Genomic DNA, 11,477 nt, shown 5'->3' with positions numbered 1-11,477 from the left:
CCATTAAAGAACCATCAAAACTTGGTGCAGCTCAAGGTCATAGCAGAGCATTTTCTCACTCCCTATTCCATGTTACTGTTACATCAACAACATCATCATCATCATCATCATCATCATCAACACTTCCATGATCAAACGAGTTGGAAGCAGCCACAACGAAGCACAGATGAAGCCTCCTGTTTCCAGATACCACTTAGGAGTAGGTGCTTTGGAACAGCCAATGAAAGCTTGTATGATAGATTAGTTTATGTATGTCTCTGGCGTCCACTGTCAATTATTCTATGACAGAAATGGGGAATCTACCAGCTAAGGAAACAATGGATCTGGCACTGGTGCAGCTGGAAAAGAACCATCGGCTGTGTGCATGTCAGGATATCGACGAGTGGGAGCAGAAGGTGAATGGGCAATAAAATATATGAGGCACAAAGCTTCCAAATCTTGACCACATCATCTCTGGAATAGTTTAGATCAATGATAGACTTTGGTCAGAACTCCCGAAGTATCAAAAGCAGAGCTCTATGCCTCATCAGAGGATGCCTCCTGTCTTTATCTTGGAGCTGAGTCAAGGTAAAATAATACTGTTCTAGCAGTCAAGCATAAGTAATTCAAGTTACTCATGTAGCTGAGCTTTGATGTATCAACTGCTGCTTGTGGCAGCCCTCTTCACTACAAGTTCTTTCGATCCACTTCAAGAAATTTCTGCAAATGTGAGATCTTTCATATGCTTTCATGCTGCAATGCCATATTTCTCATGTGCCCTAAACTTCCAGATGAACTATGAACTCTGCTGTCAAAGCATGCATATTTCATTCTCTGTGATGGCTGTAAGCTGACATTAATTCTTCCAACCTCATACTTGACTTGAAAAAGAAGAGAGAAAAAGGATGAAAGCATATGAAAGATCTCACATTTATAGTTCTTCATCAGTTTCTCATCATCGGCATCTACAGAGATTGATTGCCTCATAAAAAATGTTATCTATACTATATTTCAATTACATACCATCTAGCTTAGCACATTACAGAACAAAACCATGAACATTAAATTCTCAGTTGACCTTTGCTACTTCATATCATCTCCAGCATCAGCTGCTGACAAACGTTGACCATTTCAACAGCCGTCGTTGGACGAGACGCTTTGGAGTTCTGCTGCCTTCCCCTTCTTTTATCTTTGTGACCTTTAAACCTTCTAACTTTCTGTCATTTCAACAGCGTCGGCTCCAAGGAGTGCACATACTTTATTGCACCGTTGGCTGAGGCTGTGCTGAGCTCGGTGCTGTGCCATACGTATCATCGTTGTCATTTAACGTCGTTCACTGTCCAGCATTGCCGACGTATTGTATGCTTGTGTGTGCCTGAGACAAACGGCTTCATCTACAATGTATTGGATCACCTTCTCTCTCTGCTAGTGAGTGCATGTGAGGAACTATCTACAGAATATCCATACTAATATATAATATCAGAATCACTGTTGGTGTAGGGTTTCAAGTTCCCATGCAAGTTTCCTTTGGTAAAAAGACAAAGGGTGACTCATTTGTTTCCGTCTCGTTATACATATGATTCTCATGCATATGATATCTTCTCTTGTCGAACACTTAGTGTACGTAGATTTCTTCTTACATGTACGTGTAATGCGTCAATTTGAGAGACATTTTGTTCTTTTCTCCTTCTCTTCTTTCCCGAGGAAGAAACACTCCTCAACTAACGTCCAACATAGCAATCATTAGTTGTAACATCAAACAATGCAGATGATCATACATATATGTGAGCATATATATATATATATATATATATATATATATATATATATATATATATATATATATATATATATATATATATATATTCTTATGGCTTGCACATCGAAGCAGTCATACACTGACGTGAGCCAAAGGCCAGTGTTATCATGAGACCATCGACCAGACTGTAACACACATGAAGAAGAGCAGAATGTAAAAGAAGGAGAGCACGCAGAAGCAAACTATGATCAAATAGAAGTTCTATGTACACCTTCCAAGCTACCACCTTGTTTATATGCTACGTTGTTTGGATTGCACCTCGACTACAACATTGCAGGGAATTATGAGCTAAATTACCAGCTATCAATCGTTTCCATCCAGGCTTCGTACTGACCTCTCGAAGCTTAGTGCCTGGGCTGGTGGGCACCCTGCTCACCGAAGCCGAACCCTAGTCCCAGTGGAGCTCTCATGGCGGAGGATGAGGAGGAGGGCGAAGAAGAGGCACGAGCCTCAGCCGTCGCGGGCCACTCCACGGCTCCGACGACCGTCCCGTCGACCACCCCGATCTGCGCTGCTGGTGGCTGAGGGTTGGACTGCAGATCATGCACCTGCCTCTTGAGGAACTTGACGTACCGAATGGCCTCGTCGAGCATGGAGGCGGTGTCCATCTTGGTGCCCCCCGGGACGAGCCGCTGGAGGATGCGGATCCTCTCGCTGATCCGCTCGCGCCGGTGCCGCGCCGCCACGCTCTGCGGGTCGTCGCTGATCCGCACGTTGCGCCGCATGGGCTTCTTGATGGTGGAGGGGTCGATGTCCACCGGCTGCATGGCGGCGATCCTGTACATCATCTCCTTCATGGCCCCCAGAGCTTCCTCTTCCTCTTCCTGCTCCCCTTCCCTCCCTCCTTGGACGCTGGCATGGGTGTTAGCAAAGCTCGGAGAATTGACGTGGGGCTGGAATGGGTCAGCAGTCTGAAACAATTCCAAAGGGGTGTGATCAAAGGGGAATTGACTCCCCATGCTCACCTCAAGATCCCAAGAGCCACCATTGTTGCTACTAATGTTATTCTCCATAAAGAACAGTCGATGGCATTGGTCTTGTGCCAAGAAAGAGATGTGAGTAGGAGGAGAGGGAGGGGGGGAGAAAGGAGAGAATATATGGAGATTGAGGACACCGCTGTTGATCCAAGAAACCTAACAAAGTGGACCTTATATAACCCAAAGGAGCTATAGACCAAATTTATTGGGTGCGAGGGAAGGGTGGGGGAAGATAGGAGGGAAGGGATTTAATGCACTGAGACTTCTGTAGAGCTTTTTGCCATAGGATGTGGGACATGTTTTGTTTCTTGTTTGCTGAATTGGATGTAGTGAGGGCAATAAAATAATGGAACGGTAGAGCGAGATAGGGAAGCCACCAAATGATCGATGGTACAGCTGTGCTCCTCGTGAAAGCTCGCAGGCTTTTCCACATCCCTAGGGTTTCTCTCTCTCTCTCTCTCTCTCTCTCTCTCTCTCTCTCAAGCACACACACACACGCACACATACGACTCTTCTCTTAACGAGTGACGAACGCAAGCATTGAATTCCAAGGCTTCCTTGGATCCAAACTAAACCTTCTGCACTGTGTCACATGTCATGCCTTTTCCATTCTTCTTGTCCATTCATGCTGCTGAAACACTCTCTCTTTACGAAGAGAATACCACCTTTCAGATCACATCGAGGAACAATGATCTCTCGAAGAAAAAAGGATAATTATAATTATTTTTGAACGGTCCTGATCTTTTATTTCGTCAGAAAAAGATCGAGACAAAAATGACATCTCATCTACCTGTTTATTTTCGCTGTGTGTCAATTCAGAAAAGAAGTTGTTGTGATTGCTGTGTCAATGAAACACAAAGTACTGAGTCTAATTGAAGGCAGTCACTCAGTGGAAGAAAAAGTCCCTCATTCAATCAACAATCAATGAGATTTTTACTGCACATGGAAAGTACAAGTAAAGTTGGAAGGGAAATTAATATGAACAGAGACAGTCGTCTCTAATGCCATTGCAGCAACAGTAGCATCACAAGCCATTTGACGAACCACTGAACTAATTACAGATTTAGTAGAACAATGCTTTCATGAGCTAATTTCTTTCAGAACTGATCAACAATTTCATTGTTTCAAGCCAATTTATGATAATGTGCTTACTGCATTACGATATGATGCATGATCAGGAAGTCAACTTATGGGAATAAACTTCTCAGGTAACACTAAGAACGCTATGATCAACCTGATGTAATCCAAGCATGATCTAAACCTTTGATTGTGTCATGTTACAGCATTAAGCGAAATGAATCTTCGACGACAAGGAGAAGGTTGATAAGAAGGTGACATTATATTTGGTTGATGAAAGCTCAAGTCTAGGATTTAAAGTTGGAACAACTCATGACTGAGAGAGCAACACGACACCCATTTGTGTCACCTAAGATCATAGATTGAGATTCACCATCAGGAGTAAGAAATAAATTTCGATATTCTCAATGACCTAATTAAAAGCTGAAGTCGACAGAGAACAATAGAATTCACTGCATGTCGATTATATGGCTACATTCCAATAAACAAGGTGCCGAAAAACTTCTTTGTAGCCCAGAGATTGGATCAAGTAACAAAAAAAATTCATAGATTACAAGCTAATATCATAATAATACCTAATTAAGATGAAAACAAGAGGCTATTTCTATGGCTAAGATTCTGATAAGATTACTGAAACTTGTTGTTGAAAGGAAATGATATCATGTAACTATATTTACTGATACTGGAACAGGTAATTAGTGTAAAGACTAGGTAATTGACATCTCATATTTATTGTCCATGTTACTCCATGGATTTCTTGATGAACTTGTGCAGTTCTCATCTTAATTCTATTAAAGATCCTCTCTCTAAGATGGTAGCAAGTAAGTTATATACTTCATGGGTTATAGGATCTGCTTGAAGCTGTTAATAGGAACTCTTTCTAATTTATAGGATTTTGTTTATCGTTTATCCAAGTGACCTGATCTTCATATGTGTCTTCACATTCTAATCCTCAAAGCAATTGAGGTAGCTCTGAGGTCAATGGCTAACAAGAAATGTGAATTGATTAAACAAGGGAAAAAATGCATATAGGATAAACATGAAATGTGAAATTTAACCAAGTAAAGTTCAAGTTTATGCTAGAATGCATTCAGTTCATCTGATCTATCCATCCTTAATATTCATCAATGAATATAGGATACACACTCTTCAAAGAAAAATCACAACACTTTGTTGTTGTTTTTGTTTGAAGAAAATAATGAAAATTCTAGCTTAGTTTAAATTAAAAATAGGTTATAATGTAAGAAATAAAATAGAGAGTTTAGGAGAAAAAAAATACAAAGACATACAAAAATTATTTTTAAGTATATTCCTCATCCCCGTGCAAGCGTCCATCGAGAAGTCACTCAGGATATGAGTAAGGATCCTTCTACATGCATGATCATAAAGAATCTTTAAAGACATTCTAAGCACTAATAATTTCAAAATATGAACAGAAGGTTATGGAAGAAAAGGGAGAAATAATTGGATTTAAAAAGAGGAATAGAGAGTAGCAACATAAGTATCAGTTGAGGAGACCATTTGCCTTTTTAAGTCTCACCCATGAAGAATGTGTAACCTATACGCTTCTCTTGCATACAACACTGAAATATAATTATAATCAATAATAAAAAAATATTTATCTCAATCATTATTCGATACATAGTGATAAAGTGGCAAAGTCAATATAGGAGTAAACCCTAGCTAGCAATATAGCCACCTAAGCTAAGTCATAATAAAAAATCTAAAAAAAATATTTTACTTTTATCATGAAATATTTGTTTGAACTAAATATGTCATAAAAACACATCACTCAACTTTACTAAGATCAATTACTATTTACTCATGATTTAATTCTCCATCTTAAAATTAACTTAAACATCAAAGGAACAATATCGAGTACCTATCCCGATCTTGATTCTTATATAAGTCAATCTTTCGATTAACATTCAATCTATCTTCTTGACCATATCAAATTTTCTATACATATAATCTCGAACTAAGTCAAACTAATTCGAATATCACTATCATTCATCACATCACTCTATTCAAATAATATATAAAGATATGATGAAAAAATAAAATTATTTAAAATATGAATAAAAAAGAGAAATATTATAAAATCTTATGTTTTGACGGTTTGTTGAGCGTTGTGCAGCCTCACATGATAGTTCAGCGTCATCAACAGTGGAGAGCATCACACTTTATGGAGCAACGGAGAGAGAGAGAGAGAGAGAGAGAGAGATATGCAGATAAAAGTGCTGCCTCAAGTCCTTCCCTTTATTCCAGCCTTTCCTGGTTAAGGAAAGACAAGTTCCGAGATGGATCCGACAAAATCTCACCTCATTAACTTTGAGCACGTGAGCGGGGGTGGGAAGCAAAAAGGAAAAAAGGATGTGCAGAGTAAGCTTGTGAGGAATCACACACCGGCACTGAATTTAATGGGTTTCCAAAGGAAATGGAATTTGGTGCCATTGATTGCTGACAGAAACGACAACGAGAATTCTTGGAAAGGAGTTGGAGTTCCCCATGTCTTTTGGATGGTGATGCAGTGACCAGATTTGGGAGCACGGACACATTTCATGGATTTAGTCGAACACTGTGTCTACCTCTACTCGCTTCGTCTCCCGTATTTTGCACTTTGTTGTAGCTAAATGCAACAACAAGAGAGAGAGAGAGAAATCATTTGTAAGATGAAGCAAATCTATGGGGTTCGGAAGCAAGAACATGAATCGGAACAAGAATCGTCTATCAGATGCAATCGTCTTCCTCCTCCGCCTAAACGTTACGAGCTAGGCAGAGCTGCAGAAGGATTCGCATTGGTATGGCGATCATTGGACGAGTTCTTCTCACCCCAATGCACCAGCATGCTCTCCCAGGAGCAGAACTTCTCTGCGCAGACATGCAATCTTGGATCTGTGATGTTCTTCCTCCAGTGTCCGTCAGGGTAGCTCGCCTTCTCCGCCTGCCTCCTGTTGTACTCCAAGTAAGCCTTCGTCTTGGTTGTTAGAAGACAAAAGGCCTTCAGCTTCTCCGTCAAGGTATCATGCACCTTCCACCATGTCTCGTGTGCTGCATCACTGGCAAATCCCCAGTACGTGCGCAGATCCCAGTTACAGTCGTAGTCCCGGAAGCACAGCCATGGCTTCAGCCCCAGGTAGTGAACGACGTAGAGAGCCGGTGGGTCTGCTCCCAGCAACCTGTTCTTCTTCTCTCTCCTCTTCTCTGTGTTCCCAGCCCAGAAGTGCTTCAAGAAGTTCATGCTCTTGGGGACGCGGTGCCACCATGTGAAGATCTCATTCAGGTAACCCTGGTCGCCGCCATTGTAGGACGTTATCTCGTCGATGTGATCCATCAGCAGCTGGAATGTGCAGTTGGATGGCTCCACCACCATCACGCCTGAGTTGAAGAGGGCGGCGTTGTTCCCCACCGCAGTTATCTCAGGCAACGCGAACAGGAAATCGATGTTCCTCAGCACGAGGAGGTCGGCGTCGAGGAAGACGACCTTGTCGTACTCCGTGAGCTGCCACAGCCGGAACTTGCTGTAGTTCCACTCGTTGTAGGCGTCGCGCTTGGCCTTGGGGTTGCGGATCCTCTCCATGGTTCTGACCTTCCACCCCGCAGCTTCGAGGCCGCTGCGGTCATGCTCGCTTATGGTGTCGTCCACCAAGATCACGAGGTCCCTTGCGGACCCCGACGAGCGGATGCTTCGGGCTGCTGCAATCGCGCCGCAGACGTAGCGCTCTGCTGAGTGCAGTATCGTAGCGTATGCTTCTCGCCGTCCTGCCTCCGTGTACGACCGCACTGCGTGCACGAAAGCAGCTTATGAATGCAAGCGATTGCATGCCGAAACAGGGATGACTACTTGTTGTTGCTCATCCATGGAGGCTGACCTTTTGCTTCGAAGGGGATTGCGAGTTTGCATGACCCAATAGGAAGACGAAGCTTCTCCTCCAATACCGGTGAGTCAGGCTTGTACAGCCAAAGATTTCCTCCATGTCCGATGAGATCTTTGCAGGTGAAGAGGTTTGGAATAGGGAGACACTCGGTCACTAGCAGGACATGGACCTGCGAAGCTGCAGCGAGTTGGGCGGCCGCGAGCTGCAGGTGCAACCTGGCCACATCCCTGGACCAGCTGCCTGATCTATCACAGGGCAGCTTGACTGCAACAAGATCGAACCTTGATCCTTTCTTGACCTGGGGACGAGGGAGAGAAGGACAAGCAGGCACTTCATACTCTTCTTCCTCGTCGATCCACTCCGGATAGAGAACCTCCCAAGTGATGCTCGTATCAGCAGAATTCAGATGCACCGATGAGAGCTTTGCATGTGGCACTGTTTGCTGCCACGATCTGACTTCAGAGAAGTTGAAGTTTAGTAGGCCAACGTTGAGATCTCCTTCCTCAGTGCTTATATCCTTAACAATATCGGACAATCGACCCCAATCGACATCCAAATTCGATACGTATCGAGGATCTGAAAGCGTCGTCTGCCGAATCCGTGCAGCATCTGCCAATCGAGACCTACGAGTCTTGAATTCAGAATCAAATCTACTTGAATCATCAAAGCACTCTTCCAACCGACGAAAACTGTACCTGGAAACAGAGGGCAGCAGCTGTTGCTCCTTGTGGATTGTGGGCGAGAAAGCAAGCGTCAACCCCATGCAGAACACAAGGATGAACAGGGCAAGCTTCAACAACTCAAGCTTGCAACCTGATCCCCTCTCCGAAAACAGAACCTTGTACTTGTCCACCTTGAACCTTTGAGGTCGTCTTCTACCTGCGTCATCCCTGCGCCAAGGGCGACGACCCCTCGTATCATCTTTAGAACTAAGAGAAGAAGTGAGCAATCGTACACGTACCGATGCATGGAATCAGTGGCGGTGGAAGACGCAGAGATGAACCCCTTCGTGAGGATTAGGTTGGCGATACAGGAAGGCTTCATCTGCCACATGATAACATACACAGGAACGGCGAATGCCAACTACAAGATTAGAGAACATCTGCGTACAAGTTCTTATAGCTTCGGTTGCCGAGATCATAATATAGGATCGGTGATCATGTTCTTGGACGAACGAACAATTATACTGTCTACTTCTCAGATAAAAACAACTACCGAGTTCGATCAGGAGACGGCAACGACGGCGACAAAAGGAGAACAAACCGAGGACAAAGTAAGCTCAAATGCTAGAGTTCGAAGAAGATGTTGACTGACAGGGTGGGGTTGGTTTGGTTTCTCCGCTTCTCTGATGGATTTTGTTTCTTTGTTGCTGTTCTTTTGCCCCCATGGATTCCGAGAAGTACAATCTTTCTGTCGATGTATCGATTCCTCGTAAGCTGGGGGAATGTCTTCACCTTCACCAAGCTTTTGGAAGCATTTGAAAGTGAGATGGAAATCATGTGCCATTACACCCACACAATGATTGCCCAAAAGAACATTATACCATATGATAGATCATATATATGCTAAAAAAAAATGTAAAGAGAGAAATATAAAAAAAAATCACTCATTTTGGAAGAATACATACACATATTTAGTGATATATTCTTGGAATAGGATATGGGTTGTCTCAAGCAAACTGGTATTTACCATCAAAAACCATTTTAATGCAATTAAAATGACAAGAAGAAGGAAACAGAGTAAGAAAAGCCTGAAACTTGCTCACCACTGTTTAGATCTTGAAACTTGCTCCCACTCTGACACCTGCACATGAATCCCAAAGAGAGGATAAGTGAGGCCTGCTTACTGATCTCTGTACACCACTCTTCTAGCTTTCTAGAGCTGGAACGTTGAGAGCAAACATTGTACTCTGCACCCACTGAACCAAATTGATGATGTTTATAAGACAGATGTGCTGACAACTGTTGATACCTGTGCTTCTTTCGATTGTTCAGGTTCTGGTAGTTGATCACCAGCTACATATATATGACTAGTTGTTGATTTATACTCAATGGGATGCCACTTTCAGAAACTGTGGGCAGGAGAAAAGATAATGATGTGGGGAGATGCATTTTCTCATTAAAAAATGATAATAGTTGTACCACCAAGAGAAATTTCTGAAGAACATTATGATTTGTGTCTTCATAATAATTCATTTCTTTTTAGTAAAAAAAAAAAAGAGAGAGGTGGTTTGGTAGCTTCCATGGCAGATGATACAGACTATAACTTACAAAGGCAAGACAGAGCAGCATCACCTCTTCAAGCATCCAATCCTCCTTCCTCCACTCTCCACAGTGCACCAGTGCAGAATCCATGGCTCCAAACTCAGTAGAACAAGAGAGGCAGAAGACAAACCAATGCATGGTTACATGAGGACATCCATGAACACAAAACAAGTAAGTTGGTGCCATATTTTTTTGGTGAGGCATGTCATGTGCTTGTAGGAAAAATGTCCAACCAACTACACTTAAATGTTCAGCCTTTCCTCATTATCATCTGGCAGTTGTTACCTCAATTGCATTATTTACTTTCCTGAATAATTATTATTATTATTATTATTTCATGTGACATGCTGGTACATTTTAATGTGTTAAGTGAAATGACATAAAGATTTTATTTTTGCTCTTGCACTTAATCATTGATAAGTAAAATTATATCATATTAGACACAGGAGAGATATCAAGATGACCGGATGGATTTGTTGTTATATGCTCTTATAACAAATGAAAAGATATATAGATAAAATAGTTTGAAGAGGTGAAATAATTAAATGAGAGATAAAGTGAGACTCGAAAAAGACTTTACTAGGAAATATAAATAAGATCTAAGTAATCTCAACTTCTTAACTAATGATATGAATTTTTAAAGGACTCAATAATTTTTTGTAGTTGATCCCAAATAATTAAAATTTTATAATTTTATTTTTATAGTTATTATTATAGTCAAGTTTGAATTAAATTGTTCAGGGATTAGAATAAATAATGATTGGACATTACAACAAATTAATAACATGAAACATTTTTCTTTCAATCTTTAGCAATACAAAATTAGTTTCTTTCATGCTATTGTAATTGCACTTGATTGGAAGATACCTATTTTTTCAAATAAAAAAAGGTTAGAAATATGGATTCTATAAATTGCTTCAAAACCCATGTAAATGCATTTGTTGTAGGAAGGCGAAGGCAAAAGACAATTGAGGTATCACTTTCTAGAATCCATACTATAGAAGAGATCTCTTCCTTTTAACTTTCCTGTCCTATTTATAATCATATTGACATGATATCTAAGGTAGATAAGATACCAAAGTGCACAATGTGACAAAGGATGTTGACCGGTGGCTGGACCAGGCAAAATACCTCATGAATAATTTAGTATTTGGAAGGTGACTGGTCGTCAGACCAAGTAAAAATACTCATGAATGATTTTATATTTATTTAGTAATTGAAAAGGTTGATGCTATTGTGTTTGATCATATTTGTAGTACGAATTTAGGGTTATTATACATGAAAATTGAACATCAATCCAATTCAAAAGTTCGAGTTATGAGATTATCTATATATGTCATTTGATCTTGCGATTAATTTTTGTCATAGGTGATGAATGATATGACAGAAATGTTATCACCATGTGATAATATGTGGTTGATATATGTTCGATAGTATGGTAACATCATATGGTTAACACGTTTGATTTATTGTGATTATATCA

At 41.1% G+C, this 11,477-nt stretch overlaps 2 protein-coding genes across 2 annotated transcripts; both read right to left on the bottom strand.

Annotated features, from left to right (window-relative positions):
* Positions 1-1,859: 1,859 nt before the first annotated feature.
* On the bottom strand, positions 1,860-2,971 carry LOC103988473 (transcription factor HEC3-like). The gene has a single exon (XM_065190109.1). It carries the CDS (start codon positions 2,809-2,811, stop codon positions 2,143-2,145), a length of 669 nt encoding a protein of 222 aa, XP_065046181.1. The 5' UTR covers positions 2,812-2,971; the 3' UTR covers positions 1,860-2,142.
* Positions 2,972-6,503: 3,532 nt separating this feature from the next.
* Positions 6,504-9,635, bottom strand: LOC135676482 (putative UDP-glucuronate:xylan alpha-glucuronosyltransferase 3). Its single transcript, XM_065187715.1, has 5 exons — positions 9,496-9,635; positions 8,692-9,194; positions 8,426-8,620; positions 7,725-8,353; positions 6,504-7,635 (listed from the first exon to the last, which is right to left on the bottom strand). Exons 2-5 carry the CDS (start codon positions 8,781-8,783, stop codon positions 6,617-6,619), a joined length of 1,935 nt encoding a protein of 644 aa, XP_065043787.1. The 5' UTR covers positions 8,784-9,194; positions 9,496-9,635; the 3' UTR covers positions 6,504-6,616.
* Between the last annotated feature and the right edge of the window lie 1,842 nt (positions 9,636-11,477).

The sequence above is a fragment of the Musa acuminata genome, chromosome BXJ1-6 (genome assembly GCF_036884655.1).
Source record: "Musa acuminata AAA Group cultivar baxijiao chromosome BXJ1-6, Cavendish_Baxijiao_AAA, whole genome shotgun sequence".
Lineage (NCBI taxonomy): Eukaryota > Viridiplantae > Streptophyta > Magnoliopsida > Zingiberales > Musaceae > Musa > Musa acuminata.
Note: the sequence above shows the minus strand (reverse complement) of the source record. Positions and strands in the feature narration are given on the sequence as shown.

Bases quoted from the DNA above. Each gene is read 5' to 3' on its own strand.
- LOC135676482 (XM_065187715.1), bottom strand. From the start codon at position 8,783: ATGTGGCAGATGAAGCCTTCCTGTATCGCCAACCTAATCCTCACGAAG. The intron at 8,354-8,425 runs GTACAGTTTTCG...CAAGACTCGTAG, and splicing joins CTGCTGCCCTCTGTTTCCAG to GTCTCGATTGGCAGATGCTG. The intron at 7,636-7,724 runs GTCAGCCTCCAT...TCGTGCACGCAG, and splicing joins AATCCCCTTCGAAGCAAAAG to TGCGGTCGTACACGGAGGCA.
- LOC103988473 (XM_065190109.1), bottom strand. From the start codon at position 2,811: ATGGAGAATAACATTAGTAGCAACAATGGTGGCTCTTGGGATCTTGAG.